Source organism: Sturnus vulgaris, chromosome 30 (assembly GCF_052056855.1).
Source record: "Sturnus vulgaris isolate bStuVul1 chromosome 30, bStuVul1.hap1, whole genome shotgun sequence".
Taxonomy (NCBI): domain Eukaryota; kingdom Metazoa; phylum Chordata; class Aves; order Passeriformes; family Sturnidae; genus Sturnus; species Sturnus vulgaris.
The window spans coordinates 2200578-2223005 of NC_142272.1; the positions used below are offsets into that span (position 1 = coordinate 2200578).

Sequence of the window (22428 nt, forward strand, 5' to 3'; positions counted from 1 at the left end):
TTTGTATCTTCTCTGACTATTGCTAATAAATGGTTGCAAAATTGTTCCTGTGCCTGTTCCTGCTCTGGTTGTTGTGCAGGTGCTTCTTCATCCCTTAAAATATAAACAAGATCATGGCACAGCCCAAAAGTTTTACAGAGCCCAGGTCACCTCTTGCCCAGTTCTGAGTAAGGAAAACATCTCACACAGAGCCATGAAGAGCACATGGATCTGGAACAGGTGTCGTGGATGAGGAATATCTGAACTGAGGGCCAAAGGGTTCCTGGAATGAGGGATTTGCTCCCTTTCCCACTTGGTTTATGTGACCACAGGATCCAAACATCAGTGAGTGGGGATTGTAACAGTGGTGGGAGTTTTGCATCACCTAATTAGTGCTTCGTCTCAGTCTCTTCTGCCTTCGCTCAGAGCCAGGATTATAAAATACACGAAGGAAACTGATTTTCTCGTGTTTGGGCTTGGTTGTTTATTAATTATCAAAAAGTACAGAGCGTTCAGCAGCACTTCCAGCTGCCTGCTAGAAGTGAGGAAAATGGAGGAGGATGCAGCTGCTACAAGGTCTCTTAAAGCTAAACAGTCCAATAGAGAATTAACACCTATATTATTTATCCTTTTAACCCAATAACCAAATTCCCATGGCCCTCAGTGTGACACTGACTGACCAAAAATGAAGAAGAAGATGAGCACTGAAAGAGACACCATCCAAAATCCTCCATCTTGTCCCATACCTATTACTGTGTTATAAAAACCTCCAATTTCAAACCCTTCACCATGTGAAATCACTCACTTCAATTTCACTGCACACCCGTGATTTTAACTCCATCACTCCAATTTGGAATCCTTCTCCCAGGCCTCAGGTCCAAAGCAGTGTTCTGCAGGGGGTCAGTGCCAGAGAGCACAGAAAGCTCAAAACCCCCAGGTTTGTGGGATCCAGCAGGGATAAGCTGTGAGAGGGCTCCAGCTCCAAGGAAATATTCTGCAGTGCTGGAGAGCAGCCAGAGCTTCCCCAAGAGTAAATGGAGGAAAAAAACTCCTCCAGGAATAACTCACCACCCGAAAGGAGAACCTGCACTGGGAGAGGTAAACTCCCATCTAGCTCTGAAGGGAGGATTGGCCAGGACAGAAATCCCAGTGCAGCAGGTCTGTGCTTTTGGGAAGAAGTCAAACCCCAAATGTGGGAAATTTGGTTCCTGGAAAGTGATACTGAACAGCCTGTGCAGCCAAGAGGGATTTTCCTGCATTTTCTGTAGAAACAAAAAAGGAATGAGGTGGAACATTGCCACACAAATAATGAGATGTCCAAGAGCATTTGGATGAGGCATCATCAGCATTCCCTGATATTATCAGAGACGTGATAAAAGGCTGATGGTTCCATCAAAATTCAGCACTTGGCTTTTGGACATTGGGACAAAAATTTGGATTAATCAGACTGAGTCCATCAAAGGAAGGATAGAAGGATGTAGGATAAGGGGGGAGATTTGTCAGAGTGTGAGGGATGCTGAAAAGAGAAAGGGATCAAGCTGCTTCCCATGCCTGTTGAAAACAGGGATTTGGGGATCCTAAATCCAGCCAGAGAGAGTTGGAGGAGACCTCAAACACCTGAATTCCATTGCGTGGAAAAGAGGGAAAATTGTATTTATTTTTGCACTTTTTTTCCCGCCTTTCTTTTGTGGCTGGGGTCCCGCACAGGGAGGATGAGGAGCTGCTGCAGAGAGGCCAGAGGAGGCCACGGAGCTGCTCCAGGGCTGGAGCCCCTCTGGGGCCAGGCTGGGAGAGCTGGGGGTGCTCACCTCACTGCAGGGAGACCTTGGAGCCCCTTGCAGGGCCCAAAGGGGCTCCAGGAGAGCTGGAGAGGGACTGGGGACCAGGGGTGGAGGGACAGGACACAGGGAATGGATCACAGGGATGGATGGGATATTGGGAAGGAATTCCTGGCTGTGAGGGTGGGGAGGCCCTGGGATGGAATTCCCAGAGCAGCTGTGGCTGCCCCTGGATCCCTGGAAGTGCCCAAGGCCAGGATGGACATTGGGGCTTGGAGCAGCCTGGGACAGTGGCATGGGATGGGATGGGATGGGATCAATGGGATGGGATGGGATCAATGGGATTGATGGGATGGGATGGGATGGGATGGGATGGGATGGGATGGGATGGGATGGGATGGGATGGGATGGGATGGGATGGGATCAATGGGATGGGATGGGATCAATGGGATTGATGGGATGGGATGGGATGGGATGGGATCAATGGGATGGGATGGGATGGGATGGGATGGGATGGGATGGGATGGGATGGGATGGGATGGGATGGGATGGGATGGGATGGGGTGGATTTTAAGGTCCCTTCCCACCCAAACCATTCCGTGATTCCATGCAAACACAGAAGGGAATGCAGGGAGCAGGAACCTTTCACCTGCATTTGTGAGCTCCAGGCGCCCTCTGCCCCTCACGCTGTGCTTGGAACCAGCAGCGAATGAAACTCGGCCTCCTGTGCCAGCCTAAGCCCAAACCTTAAGCCTGAACCTGCCCCTCCTCTTAAACCCCCTTTAACATGGAATTTCCATTTTCTTCTGCTTTAAAACCTCTCTCAGCTGCAGCCTGTGGGGCCCTGGGCACCCCTAGTGCAATCATGTATTTAAATGCGATTTAAATAACATTTATTTGTTATTTATGTGTATAACATTTATATGGTATTTATTTTATAACATCGGTTTATATTAGTCAAATATGCCTTAAATAACATTGATATAAGTAGCATTAATATGCTATTTATTTGAACCAAATTAATGTTTTATATCATAAAATATGATTTTTATATTACTTAATTAACATGGAAATAACATGTTTAGTAATGTACATGTTTAAATAACACATTATTTAAGCACCCCAAGGCCCGAGACCCCGCTGGGGCCGCGGCGTTGCCATGGCAGCGCAGGGGGGAAGCGTTCAAAGAGGACACACGGGCGGTCGGCGCGGTCCCTGCAGCCTGGCAGGGCTCAAACCGGGTTTTTTACACAAATTCTCTAAAATCACTTCTTTTCACCCCAAAGAGGCTGTGGCTGCCCTGATGGCGCTGTCCCTTGTCCCTATCCCTGCCCGCGTCGCCCTCCCCGGAACGTTTGTGCCTCGGAACGTTTGTGCCTCGGAACGCTTCTGTTCAGTTGCGGTTCCCGCCCGGAGCGGGGAGCAGTGGGAAAATGGCGGCGCCCATGAGCCAGGGCAGCCGCGTCCCCGAGCCCGGCGCGGCTCCTTACGGGAACTTCCCAAATTATTCCCGGTTCCACCCGCCCGAGGGGCGCGTCAGCCTCCTGCCCCAAGGGCTCCTGCGCAGCCTCTTCCCCGCGGCCACCCGCCCGCTCCTCGGGCTCGATGTGGGCTGCAACTCCGGGGTGAGGGGCGGCACGCGCTGGGGGCAGCTGGGGAGGCACCAGTTTGGGGTACTGGGGGCACTGGGGCAGACTGGGACGCCCTGGTGTGGGGAATACTGTGAGGCACTGGGGACACTGAGGCAGACTGGCAGTCCCCTGGTACTGAGGGCACTGGAACAGACTCGGGGGCACCGGGGACAATCCAGCCCGTGGAAAAGGCTCAGGATGGGACACTGGTCTGGGGTGCAGACTGGAAACACTAGTGGGGAACGAAGGAGGAGGACAATGGGATAAACTGGGAATACTGGGAAAGGCAGAGGAAGATGGAGGAGCCGAGGGAGGCAGATAGGAACGGCGAGGGGGCACTGGAGGGGAGTGCTGGGGGCACTGGCACAGATGGGGAGCACTGGGGCAGGCAGTGCCGGGGCTGTGGAGGGAGGACTGGGAACAGTGGGACAGTCACCCCCCTGGGATGCTGGGAGTGGGGCAGACGGGAAATACTGGGAAGAAACATTGTCCTGGATCTGTTGAATCCCTCTGGGAATGAGGACTTCTTCCCTATCCGGAACCACCCTTTCCATGAGAAATTTTCCCTAAAATCGAACCTAAACCTTCCCTGGAATTTGCTTCCTCTGATTCAGTTTCTGGGAGCAGATCCTGACCCCTCATGGCTCCACCTCCTGTCCAGGTTGGAGAGTGAGGAGGTCTCACATGAGACCTCCCAGCTCCCTCAGGGATTTCCCAGCTCTGACTGGTGCTCCAGCCCTTCCCCATGTCCATTCCGAGCTCCAGACACATTCCAGTCCCTCACAGGCCTGCCCTGGATCCAGGTGTGGCCTCACCTGGCCCAGCACAGGTGCACTGTTGATCCCACCTGAACCCTGCCCTGACCCTGGCTGGGGCAGTCTTGCTGTTCCCGGGCTTTGGAATTCCCCCTGAGGCATCTCCTAAGGGAGATTCCAGATCCCATTCCAGGTGAGCCTGTGGAGCAGGTCAGTGTGAGGCACCTGTCACCAGCAGAGCACATTCCTGGTGCCTGTGCTCCAGGAGCTCCATGGAATCTCCTTTAATTAAGGATTAATTAACTTTCCATCAGTATGCACTGTGGAAAGATTCCAGGCTGGGAATTCCGGGGGCTTGGAGCCACCTGGTCTGGTGGAAGGTGTGCCAGGGCAGGGTGGAAGGGGGTGAGCTGACTTCCTCCAGCCAGGAGCAGTCCATGTGTGGTTACTGCGCTGCAGAGAGGGAGAAAAGACAGCAACACACACGGAGCTCTTTAGGGAAAAAAGGCCAATTTATTGTACAGTCAGCCCGGATTTAAAGTGTGTCAGTGCAGCCAGGACAGGACAGGAGCTCATTGGACAATTGGGAAAAACATCCTTGGGACAGCACCTCAGGACGTATCCTACGGGAAAGACACCAGGTGTTAATGTTTATTATGAATTCCACTCTGTTTTTCACCATGTTACCACTCTGGGAGACTCCTCCCTAACCGAAGCTGCAGTCAGCTTGTCAGCCTGGGAATGGAGCTGAGAGTCAGGAGAAATCCAGGCCTGAAAAGAATTTATAAGCTCTTTTCCCTAGCTCTGTGAATGTGTGTGTCCACAGTCCATGATTCCTGGTTTGTGGAGCAGCCCCTCAGTGTGGGAGATCCAGGCTGTGCTCAGGACTCCCAGGATAGATCTTTTGCTGATCTCGGTCAGATTTTCCTTTGGACACCCATGGAGAGGAAGCTCTGGGGAGGTGTCTTGGTTTGAAAGACAGATATTTGCTAAGGAAAGGCAAGAACTCCTTTTTCTGAGATGGAGAGTGCAACCCCCTCCTTTCTAATTATGATAGTTTCAAATCAGAGGCTTTCAGGCAGAAGATATGGGGATAGGAATAACAGTTCTTTACTAATATAAGAAAGGCAAAACAGCAGAAACAACAACAGGTATAAAAATTGACAACAGAACAGTCTAGCTCCGCTCCAGTCCCTTCTGGCCAAGGCCCTCTCTCCCTGCGCTCAGTTCCCGGTGCTGGGGGCAGGGCAGGTCCCGCGCAGTTGAAGAGGGCTGGGTGATGGCGGCCGCGGCCCAGGGGTGAGCGGGGATGGGGAAAGTGACTCCCCCCTCATGGTGTCGGTCGTGGTGCTCAGCAGAGTGTCCGGAGGTAGTAGGGTGAGCTAGGAGAGCAGCAGAGCGATGTCCAAAGGCAGGGAGCGTGGATCTCAGTGCTGGGATGGGGGGGAAGATGCTTGGTAGGAGCCCTGGCCGTCTTACTTCCACTCCACCAGCGAGCGAGAGAGCGAGAGCGCAGACCCCTGTCCCACCTTTCCTTTTCCAGTCTCCCCTTGTCTCCCACCCCCCTGCCAGAGAAAACTGTTGCTACTAAGGTGTAGCCACAAATACTTAGCATAACAATGGGAAAAATTCCACAGAAAGAAAAGGGAACAATTCAACCCCCAAGAGGAGGTGTCCCTGAACCCCTGCTTTCCTCCCACAGGAGCTCAGCGTGGCTCTGTACCAGCACCTCCTGGGGCTCCAGGACAGCGATTCCAGCACGGAGCTGCCGGGAGCCGGGAAGGAGCTGAAGCTGCTGTGCTGTGACATCGACCCCGAGCTGATCCAGAGGGCCCAGCAGAGCAGCCCCTTCCCTGCCTCCATCTCCTTCGCCAGCCTGGACATCATGGACCCCAGAGCCAGGGAGCCCTTCCTGAGCTCCTTCCTGCAGCGCTTCGGCCGCTCCTCCTTCGACATCGGCTTCTGCATGTCCGTGACCATGTGGATCCACCTGAACCACGGGGACAGGGGCCTGCTGGAGTTCCTGGCCCTGCTGGCCTCGCTGTGCACGTTCGTGCTGGTGGAGCCGCAGCCCTGGCGCTGTTACCGGGCGGCCGCGCGCCGCCTGCGCCGCCTGGGCCGCCGCGACTTCGAGCACTTCCGGTCCCTGCAGATCAGGGGGGACATGGCCGAGAGCATCACCCGCATCCTGACCCAGCAGTGCGCCATGGAGCTCGTCTGCTCCTTCGGCAGCACCAGCTGGGACAGGAGCCTGCTGCTCTTCAAATCCACCAGTGCCCATCCCCAGGGCTCCTGCTGAGAAACTGCCTCACACATCCACGGGGTCCTGGGCAAGGGGGCAGGTCTGGGAATTCCTAAATCCCTGTTAGGACCAGGCCTTGACCTCCTGGGGGAATCCAAGGCAAGGAATATCCGTGACTGATTTTTTGGGACAAGTTTTAACTTATTTTCTGTTCAAAGAAGTGCTCCTGGAGTCCAAGTTCCTACATGTGCTTTCCATGTGTATCAGGAATATTCCCTGGAATAACAGGGAATATGCCCAAGGAATTGTAGAATGTCCTGGTTGGAATGGCCTCACAAGGATTCTCAAGTCCAGCTCCTGACCCTGCACAGGACATACCAAAAAAATCCCATTAATCCCAAAATCCCAATGCTCAAATTATCCAGACATTCCAGAACTGCTGGAATATCCAGAGCTGAAAGGGACCTACGAGGATCACAGAGTCATGGAACATCCAGAGTTGGAAGGGACTCACCTGGATCATGGAGTCCAGCTCCTAGCCCTGCACAGGACATCCCAAAATCCTACCCAGTGCCTGAGAGTGTTGTTCAAGCACTCCCTGACCTCCAGAATTATGGAATAATCAGAGTTGAAAGGGACCCACAAGGATCACAGAGTCATGGAGTGCCCTGAGTTGGACGGGACCCCCAGGAATCATCAGCTACAACTCCTGGCCCAGGACAACCCAAAAATGCCACTGATCCCAAAATCCCAGCACCCTGAGCTTTGGCTCCTTGGGGCTGTCACCATTCCCTGGGGAGCTGTTCCAGTGCCTGACACCCTCTGGATGAGGAACCTTTTCCCAAAATCCACCCAGAACTCCCCTCAGGACTCGGGTGAGGCACTGCAGGACAATTCCCCTCCCAGCAGCCCTGGCTCAGCTCTTCTGGGACAGGGGTTCATCCCTAATGGTGAGTGTTTTGGGAATAATGTCCTTGGAATAAAAATCACTGAATTTTATCCTAAATTCTGTGTTGGGGTTTTAAATCTTGTTTTTATTCCCATTCCTTTCAGCACCTGAGAGGTGCCAGGGAACTGAGCTGCTAATTCTGTTGAACTTTCACTTTTCCTTGCTCCAAGGGAGTGAGGGAAGCCCAGGGGTGTCCCGAGCCTTGTTCCAGGTGAGCTCCATTCCAGAGGAGAGGAGGTGGCATCTCCAGGAGGTGGTGCTCGTGTCCTGCTCCTGCCCAGGTGAGCAGGGACACGGGAAAACCGGGATGGATTTGTCTTTGTCCTTACCGGGAATTCCTTTTTCCCCCCCGCGGGGAGAGTGTAGGGGGAAAAGCAAATGTGTGGATCGGTCTGGGGATGGGAAGAGAAACCTTGGAGCCCCTTGCAGGGCCCAAAGGGGCTCCAGGAGAGCTGGAGAGGGACTGGGGACCAGGGGTGGAGGGACAGGACACAGGGAATGGATCACAGGGATGGATGGGATATTGGGAAGGAATTCCTGGCTGTGAGGGTGGGGAGGCCCTGGGATGGAATTCCCAGAGCAGCTGTGGCTGCCCCTGGATCCCTGGAAGTGCCCAAGGCCAGGATGGACATTGGGGCTTGGAGCAGCCTGGGACAGTGGCATGGGATGGGATGGGATGGGATGGGATGGGATGGGATGGGATGGGATGGGATGGGATGGGATGGGATGGGATGGGATGGGATGGATTTTAAGGTCCTTTCCCTCCCAAAGCATTCCATGATTCTGGGTGTTTCAGGATGCTGAGCAGGGTTGCAGGAAAATTTTGAGGCCCTTCCCATACATGCAGCTTGCACAGGGATCCTGCAGCTCCTCCAGCACATGAATCCCTTTGGGAACTGAGCAGCTCCCTGGCATTCCAGGAGCTCTGGAGCAGCTCTGCTGACTCCAGGGGTGTCACTCATCTCGTGGTTTCCTGCCTTTCCTCCTGCTCAGCTGCTCTTTCCCAGCCGTGCTGCTGGGGGCACTGGAGGATGGTTTATCCCACACCCTTCCCCCTGGAATGTTTCCCTTCCCTTGTGTCAATATTTGGTGCTGTTTTCTTTCACCTTTGAAATGTTTCTGATCTCAGCCCGGCCCTGTCCCTGCTCTCAATTAAAGGGGCAAAGAATTTCTGCCTTTCTTTTCCTTTGGGGATTTTGCTTCCCTGTGAAAAATTCTAGGAAGAGTTGCTAGGAAGCAAATTGTTGTCCCTGCACCTGGCTGAAAGAATCTTTTCCTTCAGAAAGACCCTGGTTCATGTTCCTTATTGACTGGGAATCCCCCCAGGATGTGCCTGGGGAGTCCTCCTGGGCTGCTGCAGAGGGAGGAGTGTGGGTTGGAGTTGATAATTCCTATTTTTCCAGTTTTTCCATGCTGTCCATGCCTGGTGTGTCTGTAACTGCACAATGGCTCCTTATCTCTCATTCCTGGACTTTGGAATTGCTGATATGGCTCTGTCCCAGCAGCTTGGGAATGGCCCAGTTTGAGAATTCCCTCTGCTTGGCTTTGGCACAGCCAAATCCTTTGGTTTTTGCCACAAATACGGCTCAGAATGGTCACAAGTCCCTGTTCTCAGCCTGGAGAAAAGGAGCCTTAGGGGGGCCCCTCTCCCAAATTCCCTGACAGCACGGTGGAGCTGAGGGGGATTTGGGATCAGGGAACAAGGGAAAAACGGCCTCAAGTTGCACCAGGGGAAGTTTGGGTTGGATATTGAGAAAATTCCTTCATGGAAAGGGTTGTAAAGCACTGGAAAGGGCTGCCCAGGGCAGTGTGGGCATCCTCATCCCTGTGAATGTCCAAGGAAAGTGTGGATGTGGCACCTGGGGACATGGCCAGGGGTGCTGTGTTGGTGGTTGGACTCAATCATCTCTGAGGGCTTTTCCAACCTGAGCAATTCCATGGTTCTGTGATCCTGGGGTACTGCAGAGCCCAGCATGGAGTCAGTCCTTCAGCAAAGAGGAGGAAAGATCATTTCTATCTTCCTTTCAGCTCCGTGCTCCTGCTGTCCAGGAGGGTGTTGGCATTGGAGAGGTGAGAGCAGCTCTGGGGTACAGCCTGGAGAGCCTGGAGGAGATCCCAGGGATCCCAGCTGCTGTAAGGATCTGCACAATTCTGCATTTCCCATATGGCAAAAATGTGTTCCTGGTTTTCCTGAGGGTGGGACAGAGAGAAATTCCAGCTGGGGTTAAAGCCATGTTGGCTTCTGGGACAGCAGCAAATCTCTGTGCTCCTTCCTCAAGGAGAAGGAATGGTCATGGGGAAATGGAGATCCTGGATTTAGGGAATGGTTTGGCTGGGAAGGGACTCCAAACATTTCCCCATCCCACCCCTGCCATGGCAGGGACACCTCCCACTGTCCCAGGCTGCTCCAAGCCCTGTCCAGCCTGGCCTGGGACACTCCAGGGATCCAGGGGCAGCCCCAGCTGCTCTGGGCACCCTGACTCGGTTTCCTCGAGGGACCCCTGGGCTTGGTCACCCTGGTAGGGCTCAGGATACCCGGACTGGGCAGGAGAGGGAGGGCCCTGATCCCAGCATGGGCCTGCCAGGGCTGGTTGCTGCTGTTGAGGGAGCTGGAGCTTCTCTGGGAGTGCAGAGCTCCCCATGAGCATCTGGCTGTGCCTGGGGAAGCTCCTGAGCTCCGAGCTTTGGGATTGTCCCTGGCCTCCAGCCCAGTTTGCCTCAGTTTTTCCATCCCCAGAATGGGTTTGATTGCCTGATGGGGAATCTTGGCTGTGACTGCACAGCACTTTTGGGATGGAAAACCTGAGGAGCTGAACCGGAGCCTGGGCTCAGAGCTGTGCCCTGTTCCCAATAATCCCTGCAGGGATTAATTAGTCACCTACCAAGTTCTGGGACTCATTAAGCCTCCCCCCTGCTGTGGGGAGGTCACTCTCCCCTTCCTTGCATGGAGGAATCGAGGCAGGGGAGCTGAAGCATCCAAATTCAGACGTTGGAGCTTCCACTTGCAGGTGGTTCTGCAGGTGCTTCCAGCCCTTGGATGAAGTGGGATTGGGTTGGAATCGATGAGATCCCTTTTTATTTTTATTTTGGATTTCTCTTCACTGCCACTCCTGTGACACTCAATGTCACTTCCTCTAAGGGACACTTTGCTGTTTCCCAGATTCCCGTGCTGGGGGAGCAGAAAGGACACATTCCCAGGGAAAAATGGAGTGTGGAACTCTAGGGCCAAGGCAGGAACTGGAGAGCTCAGAGGAAACAACCTGAGAGCGCCAAAGGTCCAGGGACTGCTCCCTTGCACATCCAGAATTCCTGACACAGCTGGAGAGGGAGTCCCCAGCCCTGCAGGGATTTCACAGCCCTGTGGGGATGTGGCACCTGGGGACATGGTCGGTGTGGCCTTGGCCGTGCTGGGAGTGCTTGGACTCCATGACCTCAGAGGGCTTTTCCAACCCAAGCCATTCCATGGTTCTGTGCTCGTTGTGCCATTTCCATGGCTGCTTTTCCTGAGCCCTTGGAGCAGGAGGAATTCTTCAGACTCCTCAACTCAGCTGTGATTCCTTCCCATTCTCCACCCCTGGCCCTGGCAGGGATGAGTCCCCACCAGCAGTCCCTTTCCCAGAGCTCATCCAGGTTTTTCATTCTCCACTTCCCAAATTTACCACATTTAGAAGTTTCTGTGAGTTCCCTTTCCTGGAACTGGGTTGGACTTTAGCAAATGGAATTGCATTTCCTCAGAGGGAATCTCCAAACCAGAGCTGGATCATATCCATAAAAAGCTTTCTCAAAGAGTTTGTTCAGCTGTGTCTGGCTTTGATGCTGAGGGGTGGGCAGCTCCCACCCCTGGCAATCCCTGGCTGGGAAAATGAAGGAGAATTCTGTCAATGTTAAATCATGGCTGCCCCATCCCAGGAAGTGTCCAAGGCCAGGTTGGACAGGGCTTGGAGCACCCAGGAATAGTGGAAGGTGTCCCTGCCCATGGCAGGGTGGACTTTAATGTCCCTTCCCACCCAGGCCACCCCATGATTTCTAACTGGCAAAAAATGGATTAGCTCAACTTCCAGTTTGATCCAAGCAGCCCAGGAGTGGAGGGACCTACTTCAGGAGCTGGGAGTTGGCAGCAGATTCATGGGCCCAGGAACTTGTCCCTGCAGGTCCCAGGGCAGAGGTTTAGATTTCCTTGGCTCAGCTCAGGGCAGGTTCCTTCTTGCTCCTCCTGTCACTTTGGAATTACAGGAGAAAAGGGAGAGGTGGCAGCCTGTGGAAGTCTGGGAACCTGATTCTGGAGAGCTGGGAAAAGAGCAGTCCCAAGCCAGCCACCATTTGGGGGTTTGGCTTTTCCCTCCCAGTATCACCAGTTCTGGGGCAAAGGTTGAACTTCTTCCTTCTGGGGAAGGTGAACTGGGGAGAGCCTTGGTGGGATCTTGGTGGGAAAACCAACCACAAACCCAAGAGTGAGGCTGGAGTCACTCTGCACATTTGTCCAGAGCAGCTGTGGCTGCCCCATCCCTGGAAGTGTCCAAGGCCGGGTTGGATGGGGCTGGAAGCAGCCTGGGACAGTGGGAGGTGTCCCTGCCCATGGCATGGGATGGGTTTTAAGGTCCCTTCCCACCCAAACCATTCCAGGATTCCCTGACTGCAGGCAGGTCCTGCTCCATTGGGTCACAAACAGGGAGAATTTGGCTGTTCCTTCCTTGGGCTGTCAGTTCTGGAAATGGAAGTGCCTTGGCCATGAACCCTTGGGTTTGATTTCCAAGTGGGAATGGTTCCTTGGAGTCTCCAAGGCTTTATCCTCCCTGGTCCTGGTGGAGAAGCTGGCACATTGTGGAAGTTTCTCATGGAGCTCCTCAGTCCCTCTCTGGGATTTTGTTTCAACACCTCAGGTTTCCCATTGTGTTCACTTATGGAACAAACTGAGGCAGATTTCTTTTCCCCCTTGGCACGGAAGTCCATTGGATCATTATGGACAATCTTTGCCATCATTTCTTAGCTCAAGTTCCTTGGAATGAGTTAATTTGGAGCTTCCTTGTTCCCCTGGAGCTGGGCCCACTGGAAGGGGCTGCAGTCGTGATCCAGGGTGGGGATCTGCTTCCAGAGAATAGAAAATGCTCTCAGACCTTATCTCTTCTGACCTGACAATCCCAGTTCAGTCAGGATCATAAATTGCTGCTTATCAGCCCCCTGGAATTCCATCCTGATGTTTAACAAAGCTGCTCTGGCCTTGGGTCCTCCCCCGAGCACGGAGCTGCTTTTATTGGGAGTGAGAAAGTTCCGAGGCCAGAGCTGCCTAAACTTGTGTGGGGACCCTGCTGTGGGGCAGGGAGGCTCAGGAGGGATCTGATACACGTTTCCATGGCAGGACACACGTTGGATAATTGATTAAACCCCTGGCATGTGGTGGGGCAGGGATCTGATCCAGCCCTGTGGGATGGGATGCACCAGGATCCCAGAATAACCCATTCTGCTGGGTTGTTGGTTGTAATTCCTGGGAAGGACAGGGCAGCTGATGCTGAGGGGTCCCTCTGTGTCACCTGGTGTCCCTGCTGTGCCCCGGGGTCAGTGCCAGCCTCTGGAAGCTGCTGAGGTGCAGCTTTGTTCCCGCAGGAATCTGGGAGCAGTCGTGCTGGGACAGGCCCTGCTGCCAGGCTGACACATCAAAGCAGCTCCCTGGGATCCTGCAGGGATCAAACACAGGGAGCAGGGAGGGAACAGGGAGGCTCCCAAACCTGCCAGCCCTGGGATGCCTCAGCTCTGCATCTCCATTAACTCTGGGAACATCCCTGCCGGACACCCCTGCTCCAGGCACTCTCAGCTCGGATTCAAAGGCTGGAGCCCCTCTGGAGCCAGGCTGGGAGAGCTGGGGGCGCTCACCTGGAGAGGAGAAGGACGCAGGGAGACCTTGGAGGCCCTGCCAGTGCCTAAAGGGGCTCCAGGAGAGCTGGAGAGGGACTGGGGACAAGGGATGGAGTGCCAGAACACAGGGCATGGCTTCCCACTGCCAGGGGTCAGGGTTAGATGGGAAAATGGGAAAGAATTCCTCCCTGTGAGGGTGGGGAGGCCCTGGAATGGATTTCCCAGAGAAGCTGTGGATGCTCCGTCCTTGGAAGTGTCCCAGGCCAGGCTGGACAGAACTTGGAGCAGTCTGGGACAGTGGGAGGTGTGGCACCATGGCAGGGGTGGCACTGGATGGGTTTAATGTCCCTTCCCACCCAAACTATTCCATGGATCTGTGGGAGATGGTGCTGGGAAAAGCTCAGTGAAGGGATTGCTGTGAGGGTTGAGATCCTTGCTGACATTTTGGGTAGAATTCCCGTTCCCTGTGTGAGGAAAACAGGCAGGAGGGTGAAGGTTTTATGAGAAAAGCTCCTCTAATCCAGCGAGTCTTGGTGTCCCCTCAGAGCAGGTGACACCCCTGAGCCAGGAATCGTGGAATTGTTCAGGTTGGAGAAGCCCTCAGAGATCATCATGTCCAACCCAGTGCCACCAAGGTGACCACTGACTGTGCCACATCCACACATTTCTTGGACACTTTCCAGGACTGGGACTCTGCCCCTACCCTGGGGCAGCCTTTTAGGGCTGGACAACCCTTCTGTGAAGGATTTTGCCCAAATCTGTAATAAATGTATGCAGCTATGGAATATCTCCCCCAGAGGCCCTGGGAGCTGCTCTGGTTCCGTGTCCAGCTGGAGAAGATCCATCCCTCAGGCAGGAACATCCCCTGCAGGATCTCCAAGGGTGGCAGTGCATGGACACAGGGGATTTGGGAGTTGTGAGGGCTCCTCTGGAATGTGTGGTGGTTCTGTCCAGGCCTTGTGGATCTCCTAGGAATGATTTGTGGGAGTCACCCCTGTGTTGTCTGCCTGGCCATTCCCAGCCTGACCAGTGCCAGCTCCTGGGGGATAACTGGGGCACATCCAGAAGGGTTTCCTGTCCCCCAGCCCCTGCAGCAGGACCTGCAGCACATTCCTCAGCTTGGGCTTTACCTCCACACTTGCCCCACTGCTGGCACAGATGGGGCTCAGTCCTTTCCTCAGAACTTCCACAGGATGAATTCCTGAGAGCTGCCTTTGGTTTGCCTCAATCCCATTGTGGATCCCAACTGTCGACAGCCTTGTCCTTGGATCTGGGCAGCCATGAGGTCCTGGGAAGGGCCCTTTCCAATCATCTGGGGGGCTTCTGCTTGGGCTCCATCCAGGACACCTTGTTCAGTGCTCAGGGCAGGTGGGAAACGTGTCCAGGTTTCCATGGAAAAGCCAGGAGAGAGCAGAGGGGGCACCTGGGAGCACAGGAATGTGCAGGGAAGGTCTGAGTGGAAAAAGTGCTGTCAGTGAGAGGGAACAGGGATCCCATGGGATTTGTGAGCCTGGGAGCTGCTTGGCAGAGGAGGGAAAGAGGAAAGGAGGGTGACTGGATGAGAACTGGGAATCAAATGAGACATTCCTGGAGTATCTCCTGAGCTTTGAGTGTGGATGAGGTTTGGGAATCGAGTATTCCTGCAGTACCTCCTGGGCCTTGTGAGCTCCATTCTCCTGAACACTGAGGCTGGACATGGGAATCTCACCTGAGCTTGGCTAACCCTGGATGAGGCTCGGGAATGGAACCAGGAATTTTTGGGCTTCCTGAGCTCCCTTCTGCTGAGGGTCGTGCTCTGGATGCTGGGGGTGGGATCTCACCTGGATAACCACAGTGCAAATCTGACCTGGGGGGATTCCTGTGGCCAAAGGAGCTTTCCCTGGCTGTGGGAGAGGGGAAGGCCAGGCCTGGGCTGGCTCCAGGTTTCCCAGGAGACTCTGACATGTCCCAAACAGGGCCCTGTGCCTGGGGGGGAGGCAGAGCTGCTCCCTGTTCTCCCTGGCTGTGTTTCTCTGTCAGCAGCACATTCCCAGTGCTGTGCCAGCCTGGCAGGTCTCAGCTGGTCCCTCTGGGGATGTGGCTGCGTTTTTCCAGCGTTTTTCCAGGCCCAGCTCCAGCTGCTTTGTGGGAAGTGCTGACTCGGGCGTTGTGCAGGGCTGACTCACAGGGACAGGCTCAGCCAGGAAAGGCTTTGCAAGGAGCTGAAGGACCTGGGCTCCATGGTGGAGCTGGGCTGGTTCCCCTTCAGGCTCCAAAGGAAGAGTTGTAAGGATTTTTAAGGATTTAGAGAGTTGGAAGGTGAAGGAATGTTTTAGTGAGTGGAAATGCCCATAAAGCCTCTGATCCCGTGGGACTCTGTTGTGTGGACACAGGAGCAGAGGATGGCACAGGGCACCCGGAGATTCCAGAGAGCCCTGGAAGCTTCCAGGTCCCTCCCAACCCAAACCCTTCTGGGATTCCCTGGTTGTCCCCATGTTCCCTGGGAAATACCCCCAGGATGGCCCCAGTTGGCTGATGCAGAACTTGGTTCCATTGGACTCTGGTTTTGGGTGCAGGGCCGGGACACTGAATCCTCTGCTCCCCGAGGGAACACCTCATGCAGGAGCATCCCAAGGGTCTGCAAGGCTTTGGGAAGCCCAGAGGAGCCATGGGACCCCTTGGAGGATCCCAGAGTGGCTCATCCCAGCCCCTGTCTGTGATGTCCTGTCCCAGAAATCCAGGTTTTGTTGGTGACAGAACAGGGAAAGGTCCTGCTCTCCCCATGACAGGAGCTGCTTTCCCTGGACATCTGAACCGTGGTCCCAGGGTGGAAGAGCAGCTGGACTGGGGGGATTGGAGGTGGCTGGCTCAGAGGGAAGGGGTGGGAGATAATCATGGAATCACCAAGGTCGGAAGACACACTGCGGATCATCCAGTCCAACCCCAGCAGCACCCCCAAAGGGACCTCGGGAGGGCTGGAGCAGGAGCTGGGCACCTCCCCAGGCTCCAGGAGCCCCCCTTCCCTCCCTGGCCTTGGCGTTTGTGTGCCGGCATGGCTGGGAAGGCTCGGCTCCTGCCAATGTGCTGATGTGGGAGCTTTGCAGCACCGAGATTTGCCTCCTGTGCAAAACCAGCAGAGTGGGTCGGAGCCAGAGGCGCGGCGTTCCCAGCCCAGGGCAGGGACGCGGGAGGATCAGAGGGATCGGGAGGCTCCGGGGACGCGCCCACAGCGGCTCCCAAAGCTGCTCCCAAAGCTGCCCCGGGGCCGGGAGGAGCCTCCCCAGCCTTTCCCAGCCAGGTGCAGACAGCTGAGGAAAAACGAGGATCCTCACTGAAAACAGGGATGTGCTCCCGGATTTTCAGGAATGCTCCCACACAGGTGGGATTCAGGGATGCTCCCCGAGGTGTGTTTTACAGATGCAGGTTTAGCCCCAGATATTCCATTCCCACACACGTGTGTGATCCTGGGCCCGACAGCCCTGGATTTCCCCCTGCTAAGGGCAGTGTTTGCTCCCTGAGTCTGTTTTCTCTCAAATTCCAGTCTCTTGACACTCGGAGCCAAGCACATCAGGAACGGGGAGAGGTGAGAGGAGGGAGCTGGGTGGGATCTGGACGTGATCCAGGGCTCCCTGTCAAAACATCCCCACCCCATTCCTGGCGTGGTTGGGATGGTTGGTGAAAAACTCCCAGTTCAGAGTAAAAAACACAGGAACTGGCACAAGGGAACTGTTAAAGGGGCCCAACTCCAACAAAATCCACAGGGATTCATCCCATTTGTGCTGGAGCTGGAATTCTGGGTTTAAGCTGGCAGCTCTGTCAATGCCTCCCTTCAGGTACACCTGGATTAGTCCCAGAATCTCAGGACGGTTTGGGTGGGAAAGGACCTTAAAGCCCATCCCATTCCTGACACCTTCATAGCCCAGGTTGTTCTGAGCCCAGCCCAGCCTGGCCTTGGCTTGGGGCAGCAGGATTTTGGGGGACTCAGGAGCACCACGAGTGTGTCTGTGCTGCCCTTGCCTTATCCATGTGCAGCTGGGGGGGTCTCTGCCTGGGAGGAGAATTGGGGGCTCTTTGGGAAGAAGTGGGAATGCTGCCCCTAACCAGGATGGAGCGAGGAACAGGGTGAGCAGCCCAGAGGCAATTCCCAGTTGTGGACTGGGATTTTATCCAGAGCAGGGGCTGGAGCCACTCGAGGCCTCTTTTATAAAGCCAAATACAAGGCCCTGAGTTGCTCCTTCCTGCTCTCAGGGCGGGCTGGGCTCCTGGGGGACACTCGGGCAGTTTGTGTTGGAATTCAGTCCTGGCTGCCCTCCCCCGGCCCAGGTGGGATCCCCAGGTCGTGCCCAAGCTGTGCCTGGGTTGTGTAAGGCAGAGGTGCCGCCAGGGCCGGGCTGGGCGGATCCCAAATCCCGGCTCAGGTCCCAGCCTGTCCCGTGGGTGGGGGCACGGCGGGAGCTGCTGCCGGGAACTGCCGGGAGCAGGGATGGAGGGAGCCCAGCCCTTCATCCCGAGGCTCCGCTGCTGCTCCCCAAAAGCGGCTGGGGGACCTCGGACAGGGCTGATCCCGTGCGACCAATTTTGGGAATGAGGGGAGCACACTCAGCACTGCTCAGCTTCCCCTTCCCAAACTCCTCCTGCCCCTCTCCAAAGGGCAATTCCTGCACACCTGGGCACCCCATTTCCCTGCACCCCCTCATTCCAGAGGTGTCTTTTTGGTGCTCCTTTGTTCCCAGACGGACTTCCCTGGGACATCCAAACCAGACCAGGTTCCCTGAGGTGCTGCAGGACCCAAATTTGGGAGCAGCTTTGCTGGGAGACACTCTGCCCTTCCAGGGTCAGCTTCCCCTCCCAAAACTCCTCCAGTCCCTCTCCAAAGGGGAGAAATTCCTGCACACCTGGGCCAGGTCCATCCTGGGCACCCCCATTTCCCTTTGGCCCTTCATTCCAGAGGGGCCCTTTTGGATCACAGATACTTCCTGTTCTCCTGGGGCCTTCCCTGGGAGATCCAAAGCAGCCCAGGGCCACCGAGGAGCCAGAGGACCCAAATCTGGGAGCAGCTCTCTGGGTCCAGGGCACAGGATGGGAGGCAGAGGATGGGAAGGACATTCCTATCCAAAGAGGGGAAACGTCTCATGCTCCTGAATTTCAGATTGCCCATGGCAAATCCAAGGCTAGATGAACTCTGGGATTTTTTGGAGTGTCTTGTGGTCCAGATACCTGGATTTATTTCCCCTGGTTTAGTCTGGGTTTGGGGTCCCAGTTTCTGAGGGTTTTCCGTTGTTGTTTGAACCAGGAGAGCAGCTGGGATTCCATGAGGTCCTCACTTCAGGAACTGAGACTTAAACTGGAGTCAGCACTGGGAATGCTGGGGGATGAGCTGGTGCAGGTCGGTCATTCTGGAGAATCACCCAGGGAATGCTGAGGGAATGCTGGATTTACCCATGGTGGAGGGCAGGGGGTGTGAATCCAGAGTGGATCTGCAGCCAAGGCACTGAACTGGGGCTGTTTTACTCCTCCACTTGCAATTCCACACCCCAAACCCCCAAAGGCTCCAAGCCTTATGTCAGTGGTGGGGTCTTCATCCCTGCTTCCCTTCTCCTGCCCAGAGGAAGTGACAGATGCCTTTGGCTCCATGATGAGGCTCTGGAAGCTTTGGGAATGAAGCTCCAGTTGTTTTTATCCCTTTTCTCAAGGGTGAATTGCCTCTCTCTGGGCAGGGGGCTGCTCTTGGTGCTGCACTGGGACAAAGGAGATTTTAGGACCCTCGGGTTGGTTCTCAGGCAGGTAGAGGTGGGTGTTGGGAAGGGCTTGGAGCAGCTTTGCTGCAGCTGAGAACATTCCATGAACTCCGATGGTCCAAGTGTCCCTGGGCACAGGGGCAGAGGGGCTGCCTGGCCCCGGGGTCCCCTCCCAGAGCCCTCGTCCCACCATCCCCAGCCCTGTTTGCTTCCTGCGTCAGAGCCTGACTCACCTGGGATTCCTCAGCTCTGAAGTGGTTCCTCCTCTCCCTCCCCCTCCCCTGCCCAGGTGCTGAGGGCTTTTTTCCGAAGCCCTGAATTTCTGGGTGTGCCCGAGCCTCGCAAACACGGCAGGTCCCGGCAGGATCGGCTGAGCTCCGTTCCATTGTGAATTCCTGGCGTGGTTCCAGGGGCTGTGCCAGGAGCAGCCCCTGTGAGCTCCATTCCCTGCTGAGCTGGGGCTTTTCTGCTCCTGCTGGGTCCCTGCATGGACACAGGCACAGCCCCGGACCCCTCCATGGACACAGGGCACTGCCCCAGACCCCCCAGATCCCTCTGTGGATCCTGACTCCCTGGGCTTTGGAGAGTTCCTGGTCAATGTGTGCATCAGAGAGATCCGTGGGGCTGGGAGGGAGCAGAGCCTGCAGAAGGGAAGGCTCTGGAGACACCTTGGAGCCCTTTCCAGTGCCCAAAGGGGCTCCAGGAGAGCTGGAGAGGGACTGGGGACAAGGCCTGGAGTGCCAGGACACAGGGAATGGCTTCCCAGTGCCAGAGGGCAGGGATAGATGGGATATTGGGAAGAAATTCCTCCCTGTGAGGGTGGTGAGGCCCTGGAATGGATTTCCCTGTGGCTGCCCCATCCCTGGAAGTGTCCAGGGCCAGGCTGGACAGGGCTTGGAGCAGCCTGGGACAGTGGGAGGTGTCCCTGCCCATGGCAGGGGTTTGGAATAGGATGAGCTTTGAGAGCATTCCATGATTCCAGGGTGTCCAGGCCCCATTCCCGTGTCCCCAGGGGGAACTCGTGCTGTGACCTGGGCTCCTTCCACCTCCTCCAGCCCCACGGGCTCCGGTCCATCCTGGAGAGGAAGTTTGGGATGGTGCTGCAGTGCCTGGGGAGAGCGGGGAGGATGAGCTGAGCCCAACTCCAAACGCCAGGAGCCACCTCTGGCTGCTGCTGTCCACCAGGACAAAACCAAGGAATTGCTCAGGTTGGAAAAGCCCTCAGAGAGCATCAGGTCCAACCATCAACCCAGCACTGCCCTGGCCACCCCTGGCCGTGTCCCCAGGTGCCACAGCCACACATTCCTGGACACTTCTGGGATGGGGACTCTGCCCCTGCCCTGGGCAGCCCCTTCCAGTGCTTTACAACCCTTTCAGCGAGGAATTTTTCCTAAATCAAATCTTCCCTGATACAACTTGAGGCCATTTTCCCTTGTTCCTTGGCAGCAGATCCTGACTCCCACCCTCCTGTCAGGGAGCTGTGAGAGGGAGAAGGTCCCCCCTGAGTCCCAGGGGAGCAGGTTGGGATATGTGGGAAGGGAAGGCCCTGGAGCAGGAGCTCAGCCAGTGCCAACAACGCCCCTTGAACCCCTCAGAGCAGAGGGGGAGCTGGAAACGGTTCCTGGAGGTGTCCCAGGCCGGGCTGCTCCCCCCGCTCCTGCCCCACCCTGGGCACGGTGGTCTGGGCAGGTGTAAATTCGGGCAAACCCCAAATCCCCTCTGTGTCCCACGTGGGGCTCGTGCTTCCCTGGCTGGAATTGGGGCAGGAATTGGGGCAGGGCGGGGCCGGGGCAGCCGCAGCTGCTGCGTGTGCCTGTCCCGAGGGTGACACAGGGGACACTGCCAGCCCTGGACCCGGGGGTGGCACAGGGGACACTGCCAGCCCCGGGGCCGAGGGTGGCACAGGGGACACTGCCAGCCCTGGACCCGGGGGTGGCACAGGGGACACTGCCAGCCCCGACCCGGGGGTGGCACAGGGGACACTGCCAGCCCTGGACCCGGGGGTGGCACAGGGGACACTGCCAGCCCCGGGGCCGAGGGTGGCACAGGGGACACTGCCAGCCCCGACCCGGGGGTGGCACAGGGGACATTGCCAGCCCTGGACCCGGGGGTGGCACAGGGGACACTGCCAGCCCCGACCCGGGGGTGACACAGGGGACACTGCCAGCCCCGGGGCCGAGGGTGGCACAGGGGACACTGCCAGCCCCGGGGCGGCCCTGGCAGCACAACAAGGGAATCAATTCTGCTTTTCCCTAGATTCGGGAGCTGGCAGGGACAGGGACAAGGACAGGGACAGCTCTCGGCTGTGCCGGCTCCTCGGGGTCCCTCCCGTGTCCCCCCGGCCTGGTGGCACCTTGGGGCTGCCTTTCACTGGTCCAGGGCAACCTTGGTGCTGGGATCCAGCTGAGATCCGGATCCCAGAGCTCCTGGGGCTGGAGGGAACCTCTGGCGATCACCCGGTCCCAGCCCCCTGCCCGGGCCGGGTCACCAGATCCCGCAGGACCGGGAGCAGCCGGGGCTGGCACATCCCGGTGGGAATTCCCAAATTCAGCCCCGGACCCTGCCGAGATCAGACAGAGCGGGACTGGGAACACTGGGGAGGGGAATCCCAGTCCCAGGCGGGTTTAGGGGGATAAATCCCAATCCCAGGCGGGTTTAGGGGGATAAATCCCAATCCCACACGGGTTTAGGGGGATGAATCCTAATCCCAGATGGGTTTAGGGGGGATGAATCCCAGCACCGGGATGGCCGCAGGAAACAGGGAGAGCTGTTCCACCTCCCGTGGACAATGGCTGGGAACGGGGGAGGGAAAGGTGCCTTAAACCGAGCTGGCGGGGCCACCTTGGGGTCTCTGGGGCCACTGTTCCCAGGGCGAAATTCCCAGCGGACACAGCTCCGCTTCCGTGCCAAGGGGGAGGAGCTGCAGGGCGAGCTCAGCTCACCTGGGCAGGCTCGGCTCAGCTGGGCGGGGCCTGGCTGGGCTCAGGTGTTGCCGTCCCTGCCCGGATTGGGCCGGCAGAGCCCAGCCTGGCCTTATACGGGCACAGAGCGGCACCGGCCGCACCCCGGCGTGGGCCGATGGGGCCGGGCTCTGCCTCCCTCCTCCCCTCCCTGGACACAATCCAGGGGTTTGTTTGCAGCCAGCCCCGGGATTTGGGGCTCCCGGAGGGGTTTGGGGGGCCCTCCCCCCCCCCCCCCCCCAGGCCATGGGGGCACCCAGGGTGGGGCTGGAGATTCCCTCCAGCCTGGGGAGAGGGACAGGGACAATTCCCTGCTGAGCCCTTCCCTTCTCTGTCCTGGAGCATTTCATTAGGAAAAGGAAATTATCCCCCCTGAATTCCATCCTCCCCGGGGCTGCAGGTGAAAAAACCCGGGAAACTGAGGCACGGTTTGGGCCAGGATGGTGCAGGAAAGGGAAATCCAACCCTTGTCTTTTCCCCAAACTGGGGAGCTCCTTTTCCCCCGATAGCTGATTTCTTGGCATGAGCCACTTCCATCCCTGCAAACAGTCGTGCCAGGCCAGGAGA

General features: G+C 56.5%; 1 protein-coding gene across 1 annotated transcript; it reads left to right on the forward strand.

Annotated features, from left to right (window-relative positions):
- Positions 1-3060: 3060 nt before the first annotated feature.
- Positions 3061-7391, forward strand: BCDIN3D (BCDIN3 domain containing RNA methyltransferase). The gene is made up of 2 exons (XM_014893792.2): positions 3061-3382; positions 5846-7391. The coding sequence occupies exons 1-2, from the start codon at positions 3191-3193 to the stop codon at positions 6440-6442; spliced, it is 789 nt and encodes a 262-aa protein (XP_014749278.1). The 5' UTR covers positions 3061-3190; the 3' UTR covers positions 6443-7391.
- The last annotated feature ends 15037 nt before the right edge of the window (positions 7392-22428 follow it).